Here is a 22,385-nt window from a genome sequence, read left to right as displayed (position 1 = left end):
GGGGCGGGGCTAAGGGCCGGGCGGGCGGCGGCGGTCGGATTCGTTCGCCTGTTGCTACTGAGCCGGGCAAGGGGCGAGCGCGGGAGCGAGGGCCGCCGAGGCCTGGGGCAGGTTTCGGGGAGAGAAACCGGAAGCCCTGCGCCCCTTGTGCCTCACCCCGGCTCGCCGCCCATCCGGGCCCCCTCGCGCCCGGCCCTCGCCTCCGGTCAGCTCCCAGGCTTCGCCGCAGATCGCCTTTCCGGCTTGGTGGGCAGCCACCTTGGGCTAGCGGGCCGGTTGTCCGGGTAATGCGGAAGTCGGTCTCGAGTGGCGAAGCCGGGCCCCGGGCCGGAGCTGCCGGGGCGTAGGAGCCACCGCCTTCCGGGGAGCGCGGGGGCGTGGCCGACCACCTGTGCGCACCGCCCCGCGAGGAGGCGTCGCCCGCCGGCGCGGGTCCCGACCGCGGCCGTCGCTGGGAAAGCCGAGCTGTCTTGTTCCCGCAGAGCGCCCCGCCATGAAGCCCAACTTCTCCCTGCGACTGAGGGTCTTTAACCTCAACTGCTGGTGAGTGCTCCCGCGGAGTGGGGCCTGGGGCCATCCTCACATCCGGGCCACGGCTCTACCCTGCCCTACAATCTCGGGGTGCTGGGAGAACTCGCACCTCCAAAACCCGTACCTGGCCCAGCCCCAGTGCTGTAGGAGTGCTGAGCTCCCCCATCAATCACCCCTCTGGCCCTTCTGTCTTTAGGGGCATTCCCTACCTGAGCAAGCACCGAGCAGACCGCATGAAGCGCCTGGGGGACTTTCTGAACATGGAGAGCTTCGACCTAGCCCTGCTGGAGGAGGTGGGCTGTATGGAACTGGTGTGGAACCCTGGCGGGGAGGAGGGGTGGCCGAGAGACGTGGGGAGCAGGAGGAGACTTCCCTCTGGGGGACGAGCCAGGCAAATATCCCCCCCCTCCCCCCCAGGTGTGGAGTGAGCAGGACTTCCAGTACCTGAGACAGAAGCTGTTGCCTACCTACCCCGCTGCACACTACTTCAGGAGGTGGGAGCCTACTGGCCTGGAAGCCTGTTCTCAGACCAGGGAGGCTCTTGGCCCTGCCAGCCCTGCCCCATCCTGCCTGCACCCTCCTCCCTTTCTCCCAGCATCCTTTTGTCTGGGTGTGGAAGCAGCACAAGTGGAACCAGAAAGATCTCAGCCTTGTCATCAGGTCACCCTATCATCCCACAAAGGCTGTGGCTTCACCCTGTGTTCTTGTTCTGGTCCCGGAAGGAGAGAGAAAAAAGTAGCTGATAAGTGCTGAGAGACAAGGGAAGGGAAGAGGAGTGGTTCTTTCTCTTCCTGCTTCTCTGGTTATTAATCAGGACTTATCTTTCAGTGGCATCATTGGTAGTGGCCTCTGTGTCTTCTCCAAACACCCAATCCAGGAATTCACCCAGCACATCTTCACCGTCAATGGCTACCCCTATATGGTATGCCTGACCTCTTCTGCCTCCCTTCCCCACCCCCCACTAACACGGTAAAGGGGCAGCCTTACTAGGCTGCAGGGGATGGGCAGAAAGAGGGGAGCAGTGCCCTGATTTCCTACCCCCTCCTGCCTGCAGATCCATCATGGTGACTGGTTCTGTGGGAAGGCTGTGGGGCTGCTGGTACTCCAGCTAAGTGGACTGGTGCTCAATGCCTATGTGACTCATGTGAGTGAAACTGACAGTTCTTAGGCCTGGGACAGGCAGCCTAGTCCTGGGAGGGAGAGATGGGACTCCTCTAGCTGGACTGCCTTGGGGTGAGGTGTGGGGGCAGGATCTCTGAAAGTCAGTAGGCAAGGTTCACCCATTGTTACCAAGAACCATGCCAAACGACAGACACAAGTTTAATTTAGATGGGACCCTTAGTCTCATCTACTGTAATGCCATCTGTCTTGCTTAGCTCCATGCAGAGTACAATCGACAGAAGGACATCTACCTAGCACACCGTGTGGCCCAAGCTTGGGAACTGGCCCATTTCATCCAGTGTGTGAGCCTGGGCTTGACAAGGGAAGTGGGATGGGGTTCAGGGACTGAGGGGTGGCCAGTGCCCCACTAACAGGGCAGAGCTGGCTAGGGAAAAATTCTTGCCTCACTGGTTTCTCTAGCCATACATCCAAGAAGGCTGATATGGTTCTATTGTGTGGGGACCTCAACTTGCACCCGAAGGACCTGGGTTACCGCCTGCTGAAGGAGTGGACAGGGCTACATGATGCCTACCTTGAGACACGGGACTTCAAGGTGAGGACCTGCCTGATTATTTCTCCACCTGAATGCCCAGCTTCTTTCCCTTCTTCCCCCACATCCTGGCATGAACAACTGTTCACCTAGGGCTCTGAAGAAGGCTGTACAATGGTACCTGGGAACTGCTACGTCAACCAGAAGGAGCTGGAGCGATTTCCCTGTGGTATCCGCATCGACTATGTGCTTTATAAGGTCAGGCCTCTCCTCACAACATGCCTTCACCCATTGTGTGTCTTCATCTCTTACCAACCTGTGCCGATCCTTTGTCCAGCAAGTCTAGTCTTAGTTCACTGATGACTGGAGAACGGAATAGCCATGAGCTGATTCTCTGGGAAGATATAAGTTTTTCTCTGGCTCTTACTTTTCCAAGGCGGTTTCTGGGTTGTACATCTCCTGCAAGACTCTCAAAACCACTACCGGCCAGGACCCTCACAGTGGCTCTCCCCTCTCTGATCATGAGGCCCTGATGGCTACTCTGTGTGTGAGACACAGCCCACCCCAGCACAACCCCAGCTCTACCCAAGGTGAGTCACCTCTACCCTTTTTCTCAGTCCCTCCCACATGTCAGTCCTTCCACTCTAACCCTCTCTTCTGCCCCACTGCCCTGCCTTGTTCTAGGACCAGCAGAGAGCTCACCATTGATCAGTGTGCTAAGGGAGACCTTGACAGAACTGAATCTGGCTGTGGCTCAAGCTTGTTGGTGGGCCACCTTTGCTGGCTACGGGATTGGTCTGGGGCTGCTTCTCTTGGCAGTGCTGTGTGTCCTGGCAGCTGGAGGAGGGTTCAGAGAAGCTGCCATACTGCTCTGGAGCCCCAGTGTAGGACTGACGCTGGGGGCAGGTGCAGTCTACATCTTCCACATGCAGGAGGCCAAGGGTTTATGTAAGGCTCGGGCTGAGCTCCAACATGTACTGGGAAGGACAAGGGAGGCCCAGGACCTGGGCCCAGAGTCTCAGCCAGCCTTGTTCCTGGGGCATCAGGAGGGGGACAGGGCTGAAGACCAATAAAGCTTGACACTTTGATGACTGCCTTTTTCCTTGTAGAAGCAGCTATTAGGGCCAGCGGTCACAGTGACTGTCACAATGTAGACCTGCAGGATCCTATACTCTTGCTTTCCCTACACACTCCCACCTCCCATCTGCAGCCAGAGCCTTGTGGGTGGCAAACAGTTTTATTGTAAACAGTGAAGGCCTCTCCCAGGCAGCCCAGATGAGCAGGGTGGCACTGTCCTGGGGTGGGGCGGTCTTGTAGGGAAGAAGGCAGGCAGTCCACCCTCTTCTAGCTTTGGGCCCCTGGCCCTGCTGCCAGCTCACTGAGCCTGTGCTGCTCTTGGAAGCGGATAAGGGCATCTCGCTGGTTCACCACATTCACCAGCTTCCTCAGGATCTGCTCCTCAGCCTGCCGATCAGCAGCTGTCTTTAGGACTTCTGAAGGGAGAACACAGAGCTTAGAGAACTGGGTAGGGAGGCGAGAGAGGCACAACCTAATCCTGGCCTATGTGATTTCTACAACCTGATCTTGGTTTCCTAATCTGTAAAGTGAGGTCTGTCAACACCAGTGGTTTTCTGGCATTGTTTGACAGCAGCACCATGTTCAGGAAATCCTGCACAAAAGCCCAAATGTGCAGGTCGGACTGAACTGAGGCTTGAAGCCCCTTCCTCTGGCTTCCTCCAGAATTGTCTCACAGGAACTGACTAGAGGACTGTGTTGCTGGTCAGCATCTGAGATCACGAGGCTCCAACAAACCATAACCCGTGATGTCTGCCTCTGCCCACATCCTGCATACCGTCCCGGTTCATGTAGCCTCGTAGCTCCTGGTCCAGCTGCAGTTGTTTCTCCTCCAGGCTCAGCTCCTGCACCCTGTGGAAGGCAGGATAGAAGGGGCACAGCTGCCCTTGGTGCCCAAGGACCTGACTGGGGCCTGGCTCACAAGCCACTGTCACCTCCCCGTGTCCCTTACGTGATCATGAGCTCAGCCTCCTCAGCCACTAGACTGTTTTTCTTCTCAACGAGGTGTAGCAGTTGTTCTAGCCATAGTGCCTTTTGCTCTTCTGGAGAACCTGATAAGAAGGAAGAGGGGGTGGGGTGGTCAGGAGGCCTCCAACCAGAGTCATAGGAGTCCTGAGAATGAGGAATGGAGCCTGCTGTGGGCCGGAGCCCAGTGGTCTGAGAGACCGCTGGGGGCTGAACACAATGCCAGGAGGCAAAGGTGTATCCTCGCCTATTCCCCCCCATCTTTACTCACTGCTCTGGTTCCTCAAGGCCAGCTCCAGCCTCATTCCCTGGGCCTCCAGCTCCCTCAGAGCAGCCTCAATCTCATTTAGACGCCGCTGGATGGCCTGTGGGGTACAAGAACAGAAACCCAGAAGTCTGGATTGTTCAAGAATGGAGCACTGGAGAAGCTCTGATCCCCAGCGTCACAACTCTGACCCCATCAGAACTTCGGGGAACCCCTAGATCTCACCTGGGCCTTGCAGAATCTCTTCATCTCCTCCTCCTTAGCACGGCGCAGCAGGGTCCGCCGCCATGTTGGGTACTTGTTCATAGTGCCTGAGTTCTTGGCGAAAGTCAGCAGAGCCTATGGCAGGGTCAGACCATTCAGGGACAGGGACTGGCCTCTTGGTAACGGGATGGGAAGCTTCTTGGAAGGGCCCAAAAAATCCTGGGTTGGAAATGGGGTACATGCTGGTAGAAAAGATGGAAGCTTAGAGATATGAGAGTCAGACTGAGTGAGAAGACCTTCTAAGAGCAGGGCTCAGAGGAGGGAACGAGCTGTAGGTTTCTTCTGTGTGTAGGGGGGTTGGGGCCCGTGGCGGGGGGCGTGGGGAAAGGAGTGAGCACAATCGGGGGCCAGGTTCCTTCCACTCACTTGTTCCATGTCTGAGTCCAAAGCCACATCTTCTTCCTCTTCCTCTTCCTCTTCACTGGAGGAGGGATTCCCTTCCTCCATCTCCATGGCCACAAGAACTGAGCAGAGGAGTAGACGTGGCCTGGAGTCCCCATAACCCCCCTTTCCATTTCCCAGCACTCCCCTTCAGGAATCCCAGTGACACCTGCCCATCCCCACCCTGGGTCAGCATGTCCAGGCAGAGGAGTTACCTTCGGGGCTCTGCTTTGGCATTCCCCATCCCACAAAGCTGCCCTCCAGGGCCTGGCGGGCCAAGACAGAGCAGCTGCGGGGGGGCTTGGGTGGAGGCTCCATTTCTGGGTCAGGGGTCAGATTAAGAGAGGACAATCGCTGGCGTTCTGGGCTGGAGAGGCGGATCAGCCGACGGGTGGGCTGGCTGGGGCTTGGGACAGGACTGGCCTCTTCCTGAGAGGCCATGGGATTTGAGGGGCTGGATGGCATGTTATTCTCACCTGGTGTGGGGAGATCCTAGAAAAACCATCATGTGGTCTGGTCAGTGACCTGCCCAGTGTGGGGTTGAGGCTGCCCCTTTAGACAAATGTGGATCCTGGAATTCATTCATTTACTGAACAGTGTCAGACAGTGTTCTAGATATTGGGCTACAGCAGTAACTGAAACAACACAGGCATCCCTACTTTCATGGAGCTACATTCTAGCAGAGAACATCTAGTTATCCTCGGCAAAGTCCGCTGGGCTTGGCAAGACCCCTTTCTTTGTTCCCATCCCCAGCATACACTTTCACAGCTTGTACCTGACTTTCAGGGCCTCTGGCTCTGCCATCCTCTTTGTGGCCTGGCTGGGGCAGGTGCTGGAGGCAGTAGAAATGTCCTGGGAAGGGTGGAGAGGGGCAAGAGACATCAGATGAAGGCAGCACAATGCCCAGAGACTCCGTTTATTGGGGAAGGTGGGGGCAACAGGACTCTGCATTTGAAGGTGAACTTCTGTTGGCTCATGGTTACTCAGAACCCCACATCTGGGGCTTTGGAGGAGACAGATACAAGCTCGGGAAGAAAGTGCCATCTTGAGTCTATTTTCACCCCATGTCCAGCACCCCAGTTCCCCTCCACCTTCGAACTCTCAAGCTGCCTGGGCGCACTCACCATCTTCTGGGTGCTGTTCGTAGCCACCTGGCCACAGTGCGGCCTCACAGACACGGCAGCAGAAGCAGCTCCGGTGGTAGAAACGGCCGTCAGCACACAGACGCTCCAGGATATAGAGGTGTTTCCCACAGAGTGCACACAGGTCCTCGCCACCAGCCTGACCAGACCCCACGCCACAGGGTCAGCTGGAAAGTTCCTCCCTCTCCCTGAAACCCGTCCCTGACCTCAAGCTTCTGCCCGCAGACAGTGCCCCCATTCTCACCTCCTGGTGTTGAGATGCGGGTGTCAGGGGTACACCAGATTCTGGGACAGCTGGCTCCTCAGTACTGGGGGTCACAGCCTCTACCTAAGGAGTTAAGTGTTCAGACCGGGAGACAGGCAGGATCAGCTGGGGGGTGCATGTATGCGGATGAATAAGAAGGGCTGGAAAGGAAGGGGAGCGAGACCAGGAAGGCAGACTGGTTGGGGGTGATTAAAGGACTGGACCTTCGGTGGGGAGCAAGATATAGGGGGACAGGACATGGGAAAGTGTGCTGGGATAGGGACCAGAACATGGGGCATGTATTTACCTCCAGGCGTAGCTTCTTGCCACCTGTGTCCTCCCCATTTTCCTGCAACAAGTCCTACACTCAGCATGGGACCCTGAGCCTCTAGTCCTGCCCTTCCCCAGTGTCCTCCCATCACCCCAGAGACCCCCACTGGGAATCCACTGCCCGGACTACCTGGGCCCGGGTCCGTTGCAGGGTCCTCTGCAGTTTGCCCAGGAATAGTACAGCACTGGAGGTCCCCGGAGAGCCTTGGCTGACAGGGCCTGCAGGAGAGCCAGGTGTCAGGGTAGATGGGGCCAATACTGTGCCAGCTACAGCCCCAAAGGATACCTCTCACAGGCTGTCCCTCAGAGGGCACCCTCCCCTCTCACACACACATACCTCCTCACCCCACACCTGTCCCACCCTCCAGGTCACCTGGGTTGTGGGGTGTGCCCTTGAAGGTACTGTGAAAGTGGCTGAGGTAGGCGATGAGGCCCAGTGGGTCACTTCCTGCCACCACTGCCTGTGCTGACAACACGGGTGTGATGCCCAGTTCGTGATCTGCCATCTTCAGCGCCCAACCAGTTGCTTCCAGAGCCCCCATCCCCTGCAGCTCTGAGGGTTCCCTGCAGAGTATCAGGCAGAGAAGCCAGTGGGAGACCAGAACCTGACCCCGTCACAGGGGGAGAGGGTGAGCAGAGAGCAGTGAGGGAGGGACGAGGGAGGGGCTGGGGGATGCAAAGGGAGAAGGCATGAAGGGTGCTTTTCTGTGCTTCACCACCACCACCCCATGACAGCCTTCTGGCCTTGGGGATCTTGATCACTCACAAAGCTGTCCCTACTGAATGCATTTGATTCTTACAAGATTCTCAGGCAGGTGGGCAGGCAGTCAGGCAGGAACACTAGCCCTAGGGAGGTGCAGTGATGGGCAGGCGGTGGCGCTGGGGCTCCACTGGGTATGCTAACTCCTATGCAGTGGTCTCCCCACCGTCCCGGACCGGAGCCTAATGTGCAACTCACAGTAGGCCAGGCCGCATCCGGTTCACCAGGGCACATAGAGCCAGCCCATCAGCCCAGGAGGAAGAAAGGTTGGTGACATGGACACCAGGATACCCAGCCGTCTGCTCCTGGCACCAGCGTAGCAGTTCTTCCTTTGTGACCACCGACCCTGAGAGAGGAGGCTGTGCTGTGCCCAAGCCCCCTGGCTCGCAGACAGCCCAGTTGCTGGGTCCGGGGTCTGTATGGGAGGTGGAGGCAGGGCCCCACCCCTACTAGGGCGCCAAACTAACTGTAAGCAGTACCTCCTTCATCCCAATTTTCTCATAAAAAAAAATCCTTTCTGGAATAAAGTGAGGGAATAAATAAGGTGAAATCACTGCTAGCCAAATGGATGGCAGCAGGCTATGAACTGAGGGGCAAGGGAGGCCCAGAGTCTGCAAAAAAATGTGGGTGTGGAGTCTGCAAGGCTGGAAGGGGTCAAGCAGAACAGCTGAGCACTCAGCTGCTGGGGCTGTGGCAGTGGCTGAAGTTCTGGAGTATTTCCACCTGCTGGCAACGGCTGCTGCCGGCTACACTGCCTCCCCTCTCCAGGCGCCCCTAACTCCCACACCAGCTGCTCCAGCACCCTGCTCCTGGCCTGCGGCCGCAGCAGTTCTGTAAGTGGGTGCTTGCGCCTCGCTCGTTGGTAAGCATTTTGGACGTGGCCCTGGAGGAAGGCCTGCTTACCGCTGTCAGGCTTTCTTGAATCCGTGCTGTCGCTCTTCCTCCGCACAGACTCCCTGGCCATCACGTCATACAGGTCTCGCACCTAAGGCGGCCCCTTTCAGGTCTTGAGGCAGGCTGACCACACACCCCCATCAGCCCATGGGGAGGGGCCTCCTGGGGTAGGGCTAACCCAGAGGGGCAGTGACTGGGCAGGTCTGGAGGGAGGGCCTGACCTGGGAAGTCTGGTGGAGGTTCCAGGGTTTCTGACCTGATTGGAAGACACAGCTCGGAGGTTCAAGTTGGGGTAGCGGGTGGCTGGGTCCAGCCCATACTGGGCCACATTGCGGTGCATGTTTTCTGGGGACGTCTGTGACAGGAGCTGGTACAGGCTCTCACTGGGGAAGAAGGTGAGGGGCAGGGACCCATCAGCACACACCCCTCAAGAACTGCCAGGCCTTTCTTTTATTATCTTTTGTCCATGCCCCCATCTATTCACCCAGCACCCCCCACCCTCCACCTACTCCTTGTCCTATAGCTAGCCCTTTCCCCCAAACCCCATAACTCAGGCCTCACCGCTCTGCCAACACTTCTAGGGGCTCAGCGCCCTCTGCCCACCGCTTCACCATCCAGGCAGCATCAAAGGCTGCCAAGAAGCCCCGGGCCACTCCAGTGCCCAGGGGCCAGAAAGGCTGCAGGGTCAGAAGAATAGAAAGAAGCTCAGAGTCCAACAGGAGTGTCCAGGTCCAGATGCCCCCAAGGTCATAGCAGAGGAGACCCCTCGCCACATCAAGCAGCCCTTAGCTCCCCACAACAGGCAAACCCTTTCCCCCTCCTTCCCAACCATGGAACCCCTGTGCCTCCTTAAAAGGAGTCCGTTTCTTCAAACACCAGAAAGCCCCTCCTCCTCCCTCAATCCGGGAACCCTGAGCCCCTCACCTCCACCAGGCAGTCCCCCACTAGCCCCAGCAGCAGGCGGACACCATGCTCCTCCTGCACACGAGCAGAGCTATCTGCCCGCATCATGCTTGTGAAGTCAAAAGCAGCGACGTCAGGCCGCCCACGGGCATCTCGGGCAAACTCCAGCTTCCCGAGCTTGCCATGGGTGGCGAAGTCAGCAGCTGCCCGGGCAAAGCGCTGCAGAGCCTCAGGCACTACATTGGCACTGCTCAGCAGCCGGTCGGTCTCTGGCCAGTCCTACAAGGCCAACAGATCAGAACCAGCGTCAACTGGGCAGCCCTGTCTCCTTGAGTGTAGAAGGTTCACATACCAAGGCCTCAAGAAGGGGCTTCCTCAGACCACACAGCTGGGCCTCGGATTTGAGCCTCTCAGGCTCAAGCCCCTTTCTCAGCACTCACCCGGCTGCTGGGGGTCCCAGGCCCCACCCTGCCCCTGAGGCCCAGAACCATTACTTGCTTTGGACAAGTCACTTAAACTAGAGCCTCAATCTTTCCATTTTGAGATAACACACTTAACTTCTCAAGGTACTCATGAGAACTCAGTGAAAAAAATGCACATAAAGCTCTCAACGCAGTACCTAGCACATAGTAGGTGTTCAACTAGTCCATTCAGCAAATACTGGGGGCTTACTACACACCAGGCACCATTCTAGGCACTGGGAATAATCAGCAAACAAAAGAGATGGAGGCAAAACCCCCGCCCTCACCCAGCTTACGTGCAGTCCTGTGGCTGGTAGAAAGTGTTCAGCCCAGAACGATTCGGGGGACCATAAGTCCCAGGGAAGAGGAGCTTGCTGATGCGGAGGAAAGCTCAGGGCAGAGGCAGGACAGGCTCTCTCCACACCAGAGGTGGAGGACGGAGCAGACTATGTCCAGGTCCGTCCTCCACCTCCCAGGGCCCACCGCCCAGCCCCTGCCTGCCCAGGCCTGGCCTCACCTGACGTAGCACCCCCAGACGCAGCAGGCACTGCTTCTTGGCTGTCATCACAAAGTAATGTGTGTCGTCCTTGTAGTATACAATGTTCTCCAGATCGATGCCTACGGGGCAGGGCCAGGGGCAGGAAATGTGTGTCTCCTCTTCATTATGTGTCACCTCTCCAAACACTAGCTATGTCTGATCTCTTAACCTACAGTGGGTGCCCCCCACTCAGGAGCCCATGAGTTCTGATGGCACAATAGACCATCTGTCCCTGGCCTAGGAAGCCTGAGAACACGGAACAAAGAGAGGAACTTGGGTGGGGCAGCAGCTGGGAGACCTGTACCACATGGTCACATGCTTTTGAATGACAGCCTGGCTTCTTGAACTAGAGTGTGCACACCGCAAGGGGTGTGGCAGTGCAAAGCCAAAATAAACAAAAAGCATCTTCTTGAAGTACCAATTTCATTTTGAATTTACATGGTTTATATATTAAAGGATATATTTAAAAGCACAAAGCAAACTCCCATTCATTTTGTGAGATTTCCAAGACCTGTGGCTGCTGAATCCCCAGGGGCACAGCTTCTTTGCTGTCAAGATTTCTTGGACTAAGCACAGGTCTGGGCAGGTGGGGGAGAGGCCTCAAGCCAGGCAGGGGGAGGGGAACCCCTATGATAGAGAGGGACTCTGACCTGTGGCTTTGAGCAGACTCTGGAAGAAGCTCTGGTTGTAGATCCTGGCCACACCGCTGATTTCGGGCACCTGTGTCTCTTCCACGGTGCGCCCATTCACAAAGTTAGCCGTGATGCCAATAGCCAGTTTGCCACGCATTTCTCGCACTGTAAAGCCTAAAGGTGTGGGCAGGTAGGCAGTGGCAGGAGGATGAGGGGTATAATAGCCTAGAAAGGCCCAAGAGAAACTGAAGATTATGACTTCTAAGAAAGGGATCACTCACCTTCAGGGACGAATTTACCTCCAGCTGCAGAGATGAGGACATCAAATTCATAGTTGGCCAGTTGGCAAGGGGCATTGGGCTGGAGCTGGGCACACCAGCCACTCCCTGAAGCAAAGGGTGTAAGAGGCACAAAAATATGGGAGTCTGAAGTGGTCCCTATATTTCCAGGACAAGCCAGTGAAATAATTTAATGTGTTAATGGACTTTACAATTTAGAAAGCAATGATACATTGTTAAATTACACCTTCATCTTCCCATGGAAAGTAGGGAAGGAAGGGGTATTACTCTCATTTGCTCAAAATGAGGCTGAGTGGTTTTGCACTGGGCCACACTATTAGAAAAGGAGACTCAGCTGACTCCTGACTCCCAACCCCACCCTTTTTCTTCCACAGGCCCAGATGTCCTTGGCAGATGGTGGTTCTCAGGAGCCTCGAAGTACTTACCCTTTTTGGGAGGGGGCTGGAGGCCAGTGAAAGTGACACCCCAGTGAATTTCCACCCCCAGCAGTAATGCCACTTTCAACAAAAGCAGTTGAAGCTGCCGGATGCCTGGAAGGTAGAGGACATTAGGAACAGGAACCCATGACTGCAGAGCTTCCCCAAGTACCAGTGTGTGCCTGGTCAGAGCTGGAAGTCTCAGAGATCACTCCATCCAGCTGCTCATGTTACAGATAAAGGACCTGAGTCCTAAAGGTCACCCAGATTAATTGAATCTTATCTACTCTGCCTCTTGGCTGGCCCAGCAGCCCCCTACTGGCCTGTCTCTAGACCCAGGCTCACAGCCCCTCCAGGCCACCAGGTGTTACTCACTGATGTGGTCCAGGGTGCCTGTGCAGAAACGCCCATAGAACTTCTTGGCACCGAGTGCCCGAAGGTCATGGATGGTGAAGGGCCAGAGGTGGAGCACATTGTGGCGAGAGAACTTGGTGCGCTTTTCTACCAGGACCACACGGGCCCCCAGCAGTGCCAGCTCCACTGCAGCCCGAAGACCACAAGGTCCAGCACCCACCACCAGGCACTATGAACACACAAGACAGTGTGGGCATGGCATCCCATCTCCCTCCTCTGACTTCCTCCACTCTCCAAGCCCATCCCAGGCACTGTGTATTCACCTTCGTGTTGGCGCAGGCTTGGCCCTGCTGGTAGACAGGCTGGCCTGCTCGCTTGTCCAGCTTGGCCCACAGTGACTTGGCACTCCAGTAGTTGAGCTGGGCCTTAATCTTGTGGTACTGGGGCAGCCCCCCACCAGGCTCCAGCTCCAGGGCCTGGCAGAGCCCCTGGAAGCTGCTCAGCACATTCTGACACAGCTGGGCCTGCAGGAAGCTCTCAAAATGGGCATGTGCTGGGTTGGTGGTCGTGGGTGAGGCCATGGAGGCCCCTGGGTCTCTCAAGGGAGGCAGCAGCTGGGCAGAAGCACGTGGCTGTTGGAGAGGAGAGAAGGGAAGGAGGCTGGAGAAAAAGGGAAAGGAAAAGGAAGGGGAGGAGAAGGCAGTTGTTGTCCCCAGGAGCTCTGGGTCCACCCGATTGGCTCTGCTCCTCTCTCCCAGCCCATTTCCAATCTGTTCCGGAGACAGCTGCTATTCCTTCTAAGTGAAGTCGACCAAATTTGGGAATGAAAAATCAGCAGTCCTGGGCACAGAGGGCATGCAAGAAGTGAGCGAGCCACCAGCTCAGCCTTACTGACAGGGATCTCCAAGCCCTGCTCCAGCTCTGGAGCCCACAAGGCAGAAAGCAGGGCGTGGGGCAATTTCTCAGACTGGAAAGGGCATGTTAGTCAGGAGCGATTTCCTTGTGGTGCAGACAGGGACAGACCAAATACCCGCAACCCCAGCTGCTGGGCACACATACTCCTCCATCTCAACCCACGGCCTCCCCGCACCAGGTGACTCTCGACGGACTCAGTGCCACGCGGGTGTGGGGTGTGTCTTAACCAGGGGCAAAGTTTTTCTCCTTAGTACTCCTGAGCCGGTCTGTAACTGTAAAGGTTCCATTTCCCACAACTCAAACGACCTCAACAAACAGCTGGAGGATGTTACACACAACGACTGACTGGGTGAGAGAGAACTGGGTCTGTTTCTGACTCACTGTGGTCAAAAACACTTCCCCTGTGAGACTTGCCTTCTCCAGTCGGCCTCAAAGGCAGTGGGGGGCGACAGCCGCCTGGTTCGCCCCTCCCACCTTCCTCCCACCCCCCTGCAAGCCCCGTCCCATGCCCTGTGGGCTGCGGCGCGCTCTCCCAGGAATTTCCCGAGACAAGGCTTCTTTGTCCCTGTCTCCCTCGCTCGGGCCCCCACGCAAACTGACGGGTGCCGAGGGATCTTTCTCACGCTAGGATAAGACGGAGAGGAGTCAGAGGGTACGGAGGATGGGGTTGCCGCCGAGAAAGTTAGGAAAGGTGCGTGGCATCGATGGGCGCAGGTCCCTGGGGCAGATACCCCCACCCCCTCGGCCGCCCCACGGGTCCCAGCGGAGACCAGCGGGCCAGGCCGAGGCAGGGGAAGGCGACCAAAGCTGTCTGCTGCAGATCCTCTGAACCAGGGCCGACGGAACGCTGGGGAGGGGAAAGGTCTCTTGGGGGTGGGGGAGAGGAAGGCAGACGGGAGAGAGAGTGGCAAACCTGCCTGGAAACGCCAGGACTAGGGATGTGCGAGGGCTGGAGCGGTCTGCAAGGATGGAGAGGGGCTGGACCACTGGCGGCGGGGCTGGGGTGGGATACTCACTGCGGACGGGGAAGTCTGGAGAGGGGCTGAGCGGGGCGGGGGCAAGGGAAGGCGGTGGGACCGATCAGGAGGGGCTTCCGAGCGCCCAGGGTCGCATGTCCCCAGAAGCGCACCCCCACGTCACATCGCCGCCCCACCCGGGCAGGGGGAGCACAGCTGGCTCAGCTGGACAACTTACCGGGCGGCTCCGGAGCCGGGAGGGCCGGCTTCCTGCTGCTCTGGTGGGAGGGCGGGGGCGGAGGAACAGGAGGCGGAGGAGGTGCGGAGAGAGCTGGGCGGCGGGCGGCGAGGGGTCCGCCCCGCCGGGAGTCCTTCTGGGTGCTCGGCCGGCGGAGGCTTTATCAGCGCTTCCTTGGCATCTCACTACCCCGCGATCCCCCGCTTGGGGCAGCCCGGAGCCCGCCCAGGGCTGCTGGGTGGTGCCGGAAGGCGTGGCAGCCTACGTGCCGGGTTCCGCTTGTGGGCCGCAGACCCGGGCCCATCCTGGCGGGGGCCGAGGAGCCCGAGATCCGGGCTTTATGCCGGTGCCTGCGCCCGCAGAGCTAGCCCTTCCCGGGCGGGCGAGGCCATCCATCTGCGCGGGACCCACTTCGAGAGCCGTCTCCCGGCGCTGGGCGGAGAGAGCTCTCCGGCTGGGCTAGAAGTTTGTCGAAGCTGGCGGGTCCCTAGGTGGCGCCGAAAAGTCTACGTTGTTTTCACTCTCTTACCAGGAGATCCTCGGCCCCACAATGTGGGCGCCCCACATTGGAGTAAAGCTCGCGGTCCCCCTCCTCTGCGATAAGTCGGCCCCTAGACCCGCCTGAGGGCAATGGGCACCCATTAAGCCCTGGGAGCTCCGAAAGCTGCAGCTTCCACAGCGGCTCGCAAAGTGGGAGGGCAAAGAGGGTCTTGGGAGCGGGGGTGTGATGGTGATGTTAGATCACTACGGAGAAAGGGGCAAATGGAAGGGATGTTTGGGAGAGAGACTAGATTTCCAATATTCAAGAATGTCTTGGAGTGAGGACCCCTAGAACTGTCAGTGCTGAAAAGGGCTCGAAAGACCTTCAGGACAAAGAGACAGCCTGAATGTAAAGGCACTCCTTCAATGTCATTCAACTAGTTCACAGGAATAAAACATCACTTCTCATTTATTGAGCGTCTACTATGAGCATTCCCCTCATCTCAGTCTTCACAACAATCCCATTTTATGGAAAAGGAAACAGGTTCACAGAGGTTCTGTGACCTGCAACAATTTACACGCAAGTGGCGGAGCTGGTTTGGGGCCCAGGTGTTCTGGACTTGACTACACCAGTGGTGATGAAATGTGACAGATGAAAGGCTGGCATTATAAGAAGCTGTCTCTTATTTAGAGCAAGTGACACTGTTACACTAACAACACCAACAAAACAGGTGAATGGGAGGGTTGCTCTTCTTGAGATCTAGGGATCAGAAAGAGCTAGGTGCCTTTCTGTTTATTCTCACTTCATATTCCGCCTGGAAACCCTCTGAGACCCAGTAAGATTTGAATACTCACTACTCTCAGCTTGAGTTTTGAAGCCAGCAGGAGATGGGCAGCAAGGAAAAACACCTGCTCTGCCAGGAGAGGAGGGAATTCAGCCAGGTCATGCTCAGGAAACTAGGGCAGCCTCCCAACTGGGCCTATCCTGGCTCTTGACTGTGACTTGTCATTTGGCTTGAAGTGAATGTGCCAAATATCTATCAGACACACCCATATTTAAGTTAATATTCTAAGCAGCATTCTAAAGCCACTATAAACACATTTCCCTTTCATTAGTGGATGATAACAACCAGCTGCTTGGACTTTGCACATTTGCAAAAGCCCAGCAGGGTCTGGACCTTGACTCCAGTCAAACTGGGTGGGATTATGTGGCTCTTTGAATGACAAATGCTAAAATTTGTCTTTAAAAAAAAAGATCACAGAACAATATGACTTGATCAATACTGAAAAACTGCTGATTTGAAGTTTCACTTTAAGTTAATTAAAGATATACACAGCAGCATAAAGTAATGAGGAATACATTAGAATCTTGAGTCATGATCCCTATGATATGTATTACATATAGAACTAAAAATACTGGCACAATCAGTCACATCATCCAGTTCATATTATTACATCAAATAAGTGGCTGATACATGAAAAGTCAGTTTTAAAAGAATCCCATTCTAATGTTTTTGCAAATAATATTGTTGGCAATGGCCTAGGTTAAAAACTTGAGCTATTCAATTAATATTTGACAAAGGTGGCAAGAGCATACAGTGGAGTCAAGACAGTCTCTTCAATAAATAGTGTTGGGAAAATTGAACAGCTACTTGCAAAAAAATGAAGCTGGACCACCAGCTTACACTATACACGAGAATGAACTCAAAATGTATAAAAGACAAATGTGACTCGTGAATCCATAAAAATTTTAGAAGAAAATGCAGGCAACAAAATTTCAGACATCATATGCAGCAGAATTTCCACTGATACAACACCAAAGGCAAGAGAAACAAAGGAAAAAAATGAACATATGGGACTATATCAAACTAAAAAGCTTCTGTACAGCAAAAGAAGCAACCATCAAAGTGGAAAGGGAACCCACTGTATGGGAAAGCATAATCACCAATGAAGCATCAGATAAGGGGTTAATTTCCAATATATATAGAGTGCTCATACAACCAGACAAAAGGAAGACAAAGAACCCAATTAAAAAATGGGCAGAGGACCTAAATAGACACCTCTCCAAAAAGGACATACAAATGGCCAAGAGACATATGAAGAAATGCTCAACGTCACTAATCATCAGAGAGATGCAAATTAAAACAACTATGAGGTATCACCTTACACCTGTCAGAATGGCCTGCATCAACAAATCATCAAACAACAAGTGTTGGAGAGGGTGTGGAGAAAAGGGGACTCTAGTACACTGCTGGTGGGAATGCAGACTGGTGCAGCCACTGGGGAAAACACTATGGTGTTACCTCAAAAAGTTAAAGCCCTGGCCGGTTTGGTTCAGTGGTTAGAGTGTCGGCCTGCGGTCCTGAGAGACCCGGGTTCAGTTCCCGCTAAGGGCGCATGCCTCGGTTGCAGTTTGTCCCCGGCCCTGGTCGGTTGTGTGGGTGGCAGCCACTCGATGTGTTCCTTTCACATTGATGTTTCTCTCTCTCTCTCTGTTCCTCTCTCTCCCTCCCACTCTACCTGAACAAAAAATGGAAAAATGTCCTCGGGTGAGGATAAAAAAAAAAAAAGAATAAAAAAAAAAAAAAAAGTTAAAAATTGAATTGCCATTTGATCCAGTGATTCCACTTCTAGGAATATACCCTAAGAAGCCTGAAACACCAATCAGAAAGAATATATGTACCCCTATGTTCATAGCAGCACTATTCACAATTGCTAAGATCTGGAAACAACCCAAGTGTCTATCAGTAGATGAATGGATAAAAAAAGCTGTGGTACATGTACACAATGGAATACTATGCAGCTGTAAGAAAGAAATATCTCTCATCCTTTGAGATGGCATGGAAGGACCTGGAGAGTATTATGCTAAGCGAAACAAGCCAAGCAGAGAAAGACAAATATCACATGATCTCACTTATTTGTGGAATATAATGAACTAAACAAACTGCTGAACAAAATTAACCCAGAGAGGTGGGGTACAGACTGACAAGCCTCAGAGGAGGTAGGTTTGGGGGGGAGAGATAAACCACAGAAATTATACGCATGTATGCATGACCAATAGACATAGACAACAAAGCTGGGGGTGCGGTGGGGGGATGGGGAGGAGGGTGTCAATGGGGCAAAAAGGAGAAACATCTGTAACAAAAACAAATTAATAAGAAATTTTAAAAAAACAAAAACTTGAGCTATTAAGACAGGATCCATTTTTTCTAACTCACATCATATTCTGTCTTCCTTCAATGCTATCCTTCCTTACCACACCTCCCAACCTTTCATTTCCTGAGCCTGGAGCCAGAAATTAGGTCTCTAGCCATGCAGGTTGCATGTCTAAGACACCCTGCACCTGTAGGTCAGTGAGTTCAAACAATACAGCCCTGGTCTTGGCCTGCGAGCCGCGGACCAGACAGACACAGCTCCTGATGTAAAAGTAGTTATGAACTGAGCCAGATGTGTAGAGTGCTGTTAACAGACAGGGTAGCCTGATTAAGTTTAGGGGGTCAAGGAGGGCCCCCCTGAGGCAATGACCATTTACACTGAATTCTGTCAGATGAACAGATATTAGTCAGAGAGTATGGGCAGAAACTGAGAAAATGTCTGCTTCAAAGTCCTAAAGCAGGAAATTGGGTGTGTGTGTGGGCCGATAGCAAGGGAAGCCAGGGTGGCTAGAAGTTAGAATGGGAAAGGGACCCAAGAAGAAACTGAATTGAGGATTTTATTAAGTGCAATGGGAAACTGCAGAAGGATTTTAAACAGAGCAGAGACATGATCATATTAGCCAAGATAACACAATATTTAATCATTACTTTAATGCTAAGGGCACAATGGTGAGCCCAAATTACCACTTCCAGTGGAGAAGGGGATGGGGGAGGGGTAGAAAGGGTCAGGCCTTGGCAGGAGTCCAGGTAAGAGGAGGTGGTGCAGCAGTGGGGATGGCAGAACTGGATGGATTCAAATGAGTGACGTAATTTGGTGATGGATTGGGATGGGGCTGGGGGATAGGGGCTGAGGAGGGTTCTATCAAGAATGACTCCCAGCTTTCTTTCTTGGGTGATAAGATGAATAAATCATAACAAATTTGAGTCCCTCATCCTTTCCCTCTTCCCTGCAATCTTCTCTCTATGCTGCTTTTTACTCAGGTGCCTTCCCCAGAAGTCCAAGCATAATGATTGCAGAGTCCAAGGTAATACAAGGGCTTCTACCTTAAAGGCTTCAAAGATGAAAAATACAGATAGGTTCAGGATCAGTTTAAATACTTTTCTGTGTTTTTGTCATGAGAGTGCTTTCACACATCAAACACTATAAACCAAGAACCAAACTATTATTTTGGAAAAATCTTCAAATCTGTATTTAAAAGAATCTAATAGTATGGATTTGAAGAATACAAAATAAATAATAAATCCATGCTCTAAGACCAAGAAAGTTCCCTGACCTGTTGCTCAAATTTTTCTCCTTTTACACATCACATTGGATTTAGCAGTACTTTTCACTTAAAAAAAAAAAAAAAAAAAATCTCTAGTGAATGTTACCTAAATGTGTTCAAGTTCCTAGATTTTGTATTTAAAAATGTGATTGAATGAGCTTTAGCTTAAAAGCTCTCCTAATGTAAGTTTTAAAAGTGAGATTATACCTATATCTATACATCTATATATATCAGTCAACTAAAGCGTTTGTTGCTTGTATTACATGTAAAGAATGTGAAAGCAAGATAACTATCAGTGACAGCCCTGCTTCTTTTGGTGGCAATTCCTTTAAAAATCTTTCTTGTTGCAAGTATTACAGATGTCCCTCACTCCCCCTGCACTGACCCCCTTCCACCCCGCCCCTGACCTTCACCACACTGTTGTATCCATTGGTTTGCAGATATGCATATAAGTTCTTTCATTTCTTTCTTTCCAATCCCTGAGCCCCCTTCCCTCTGAGGTTTGCCGGTCTGTTTCCTACTTCCATGTCTCTGGATCTATTTTGTCAGCCTATTTTGTTCATTAGATTTTCCATGTAAGTGAGATCATGTGATACTTATCTTTCTCTGACTGGCTTATTTCACTTAGCATCATACTCTCCAGGTCCCTCCATGTCATCTCAAAGGATGAGAGATCTTCCTTTCTTACAGCTGCATAGTATTCCACTGTGTAAATGTACCACAGCTTTTTTATCCACTCATCTATTGATGGACACTTGGGTTGTTACCAGATCATGGCTATTGTAAAATAGTGCTGCTATGAAAACAGGGATGCATATTTCTTTCTGATTGGTGTTTCAAGCTTCTTAGAATATATTCCTAGAAGTGGAATCACTGGGTCAAATTCCTTGATACCTGCTGTTTACAAAAGGATGGCAAGGCAGATTTTTTAAAAAAGGTTATTCCTGAAAGCCTATTTCCAAAAGTAAGACATAGCTTCAATTCTTAAAAATTTAGGCTTATTTTAGTTTGGAAACTGATGATGAAAATTTACCTCAATCAGGGCAGGAAACATTAAAAATCTGCCCTAAATGTAAAATATCCTTAGAAGTTTGACAAAACAGCTCACTTAGAGAGGTTCAAGTTGGTTAAGACATTTTCACTTTAGTAGTCATTTTTGTCTGATTGATAAGTTTTGATTAAGCTTTAAATCAATGGCAAAATACTAATATATTATTCATGTGGTAGTTATTGTGTTGTGTAGACTATATAACTTTTACTATTGTTTTATATAAGTTTGATTATATGCTAACATTTCGACACAAACCCTAAATTTTAGTCAAAAAGACTCTATTACATTAAGCAGATTATATGTAGAGAGAAATGCAGCTGAAAGTTCCCAGAAGACTGGTGATGACAAGCAGCGGTGCGATCTCCCAGCCCTGTGCCCGTTCTGGCTCTGCCACTCACTGTGCCCTTGGGCAGTGGACCTCATCTGTTTGGGCTTCAGTGTTCTCATCTGTAAAATCGTCATAATTTTACTTACCTCATAGGAATGTCATGAAGATTAAGTAAAATAAGATGTGCTTCAAACAGGTGTGTCCCAGACACTCTTTCCCAACACCTTCCAGATGCCAGTGGTTATGGGCTGAATTGTGTCCCCCATAAATTCAATGATGTCCTAATCCCTAGTACCACAGAATGTGACTGTATTTGGAGATAGGGCCTCTAAAAAAGTAATTAAGTTAAAATGTGGTCATTAGGGTGGGCCTTAATCCAACATGACTTCTATCCTTACAAGATTAAGACAAACACACACACAGAGACCACGTGAAGGCAGAGAAGAATGGATGGCCAGGACGCCTCAGAAGCCAATCCTGCCAACACCTTCATCTGGGACTCTTAGCCTCCAGAATTGTGAGAAATAAATTTTTTTTTTTAATCCTCACCAGAGGACACTTTTGCATTTATCTTCAGATAGAGCGGGAAGGAGAGAGGAAGGAAGAGAGAGAAATATCAATGTGAGAGAGACAAATTGAGTGGCCGCTACCCACACGACCCCAACCGGGGCCGGGGACAAACTGCAACCGAGGTACATGCCCCTAGTGGGAACCGAACCCGGGACTCTCCATGGGCGGACGCTCTAACTGCTGAGCCAAACCGGCCAGGGCTAAATTTATTTTTTTAAGGCACCCAGTCTGTAGTACTTGTTTTTGTTGCCCTAGCAAGCTAATATGCCAGTCATGGCCAGGGTGACTGGAGTCCTCTAACTGGCAAGGTACTGTATAAAGCCTACTCGTTGTGCACCATGACATGGAAGAAATTTGAGAAGCACTGAGATAAGAGTTAGACCTAATGCAGCTGGCTTTGCTCCCGGCCTATAGTAAAGACTCAATGAATGAGGCAAATTCACCTTTGAAAGTGACAAGGTCATTTCAGTAGTCCAAAAGCATAATATTCTTCTATTTCCTAAGAAATACAATTTGTATGTCCGCACTTAAGACAGTTTTTAAAATTGTACAAGTTTTAGTAAAAATGAGTTGTGAAACAATGAACTAGCAATTTCTCAGGACACAACAAAAATGTTTTTATGTACATGACATTACCGCTGCGTACAGTCATTGAACTTTAAAATACTAGATTTTGCTCTGGCCCTTAGCTCATTTGGTTGGAGCATCATCCCGTACACCAAAAGGTTGCAGGTTTAATCCTAGTTGGGGTGTGACAGGAGGCAATGTTTCTCTCTCACATCAATGTTTCTCTCTTTGTCTCTCTCCATTACCCGCTCTCCAAAATCAATAATAAAAAAACATACCCTAGGGTGAGGATTAAAAAAATATTCTGAATTTCATTTAAAGGGACATAATGTATATTTGGGACACAGAAGAGAGCCTAGATTTATAGTGCTATAATTTTCTCATTTCCTTTTCACAGCTGGTCAAATAACCCAGAACTCTACCAGAATTCTTTTTTTATGACTGAGACTGCATCTCTAGTTAGAAACAGGTTGGCCTGTGCTGTACAAGACAGAGCCCCTAGCCACGTGTGACTACTGAGAACTCACAATGTAGCGAGTGTGACCATGGAACTGGGTTTGAATTTTAATTAAAAGAACTCGAGTTCTTTTCGATATTTTGTTCAAATAGAGTGGGAGGGAGAGAGAGAGAGAGAGAAACATCGATGTGAAAGGGACACATCGAGTGGTAGCCACCCGCACGACCCAACCAGGGCCGGGGACAAACTGCAACCGAGGTACGTGCCCTTAGAGGGAACCGAACCTGGGTCTCTCTGG

At 52.2% G+C, this 22,385-nt stretch overlaps 2 protein-coding genes across 5 annotated transcripts; one reads left to right on the top strand and one right to left on the bottom strand.

The window, feature by feature from the left end:
• Positions 1-435: 435 nt before the first annotated feature.
• SMPD2 (sphingomyelin phosphodiesterase 2) lies at positions 436-3,268 on the top strand. The gene is made up of 10 exons (XM_036248206.1): positions 436-543; positions 728-824; positions 949-1,025; positions 1,360-1,453; positions 1,586-1,675; positions 1,908-1,990; positions 2,113-2,245; positions 2,336-2,440; positions 2,619-2,772; positions 2,867-3,268. The coding sequence occupies exons 1-10, from the start codon at positions 494-496 to the stop codon at positions 3,253-3,255; spliced, it is 1,272 nt and encodes a 423-aa protein (XP_036104099.1). The 5' UTR covers positions 436-493; the 3' UTR covers positions 3,256-3,268.
• A 115-nt stretch (positions 3,269-3,383) lies between these two features.
• MICAL1 (microtubule associated monooxygenase, calponin and LIM domain containing 1) lies at positions 3,384-14,269 on the bottom strand. 4 transcript variants are annotated; one of them, XM_036248205.1, is made up of 26 exons: positions 14,215-14,269; positions 12,429-12,737; positions 12,127-12,334; positions 11,761-11,865; positions 11,318-11,422; positions 11,055-11,210; positions 10,384-10,484; positions 9,427-9,684; positions 9,064-9,179; positions 8,759-8,885; positions 8,512-8,593; positions 7,807-7,954; positions 7,222-7,412; positions 6,979-7,067; positions 6,826-6,867; positions 6,519-6,602; positions 6,257-6,413; positions 5,908-5,984; positions 5,609-5,624; positions 5,348-5,452; positions 5,118-5,215; positions 4,713-4,826; positions 4,494-4,587; positions 4,209-4,308; positions 4,035-4,108; positions 3,384-3,675 (listed from the first exon to the last, which is right to left on the bottom strand). In XM_036248205.1, exons 2-26 carry the CDS (start codon positions 12,684-12,686, stop codon positions 3,527-3,529), a joined length of 3,054 nt encoding a protein of 1,017 aa, XP_036104098.1. In that variant the 5' UTR covers positions 12,687-12,737; positions 14,215-14,269; the 3' UTR covers positions 3,384-3,526. The 4 variants fall into 4 exon arrangements, with proteins under 4 accessions (XP_036104098.1, XP_036104095.1, XP_036104096.1 ...); XM_036248202.1 differs by having other exon boundaries at positions 3,407-3,675; positions 5,348-5,624; XM_036248203.1 differs by lacking the exon at positions 14,215-14,269 and adding an exon at positions 14,037-14,153 and having other exon boundaries at positions 3,407-3,675; positions 5,348-5,624.
• Between the last annotated feature and the right edge of the window lie 8,116 nt (positions 14,270-22,385).

Source organism: Molossus molossus, unplaced genomic scaffold (assembly GCF_014108415.1).
Source record: "Molossus molossus isolate mMolMol1 unplaced genomic scaffold, mMolMol1.p scaffold_m16_p_8, whole genome shotgun sequence".
Classification (NCBI taxonomy): Eukaryota; Metazoa; Chordata; class Mammalia; order Chiroptera; family Molossidae; genus Molossus; species Molossus molossus.
The sequence above is the reverse complement of the archived record's forward strand: the minus strand, read 5'-3'. Positions and strand labels throughout refer to the sequence as shown.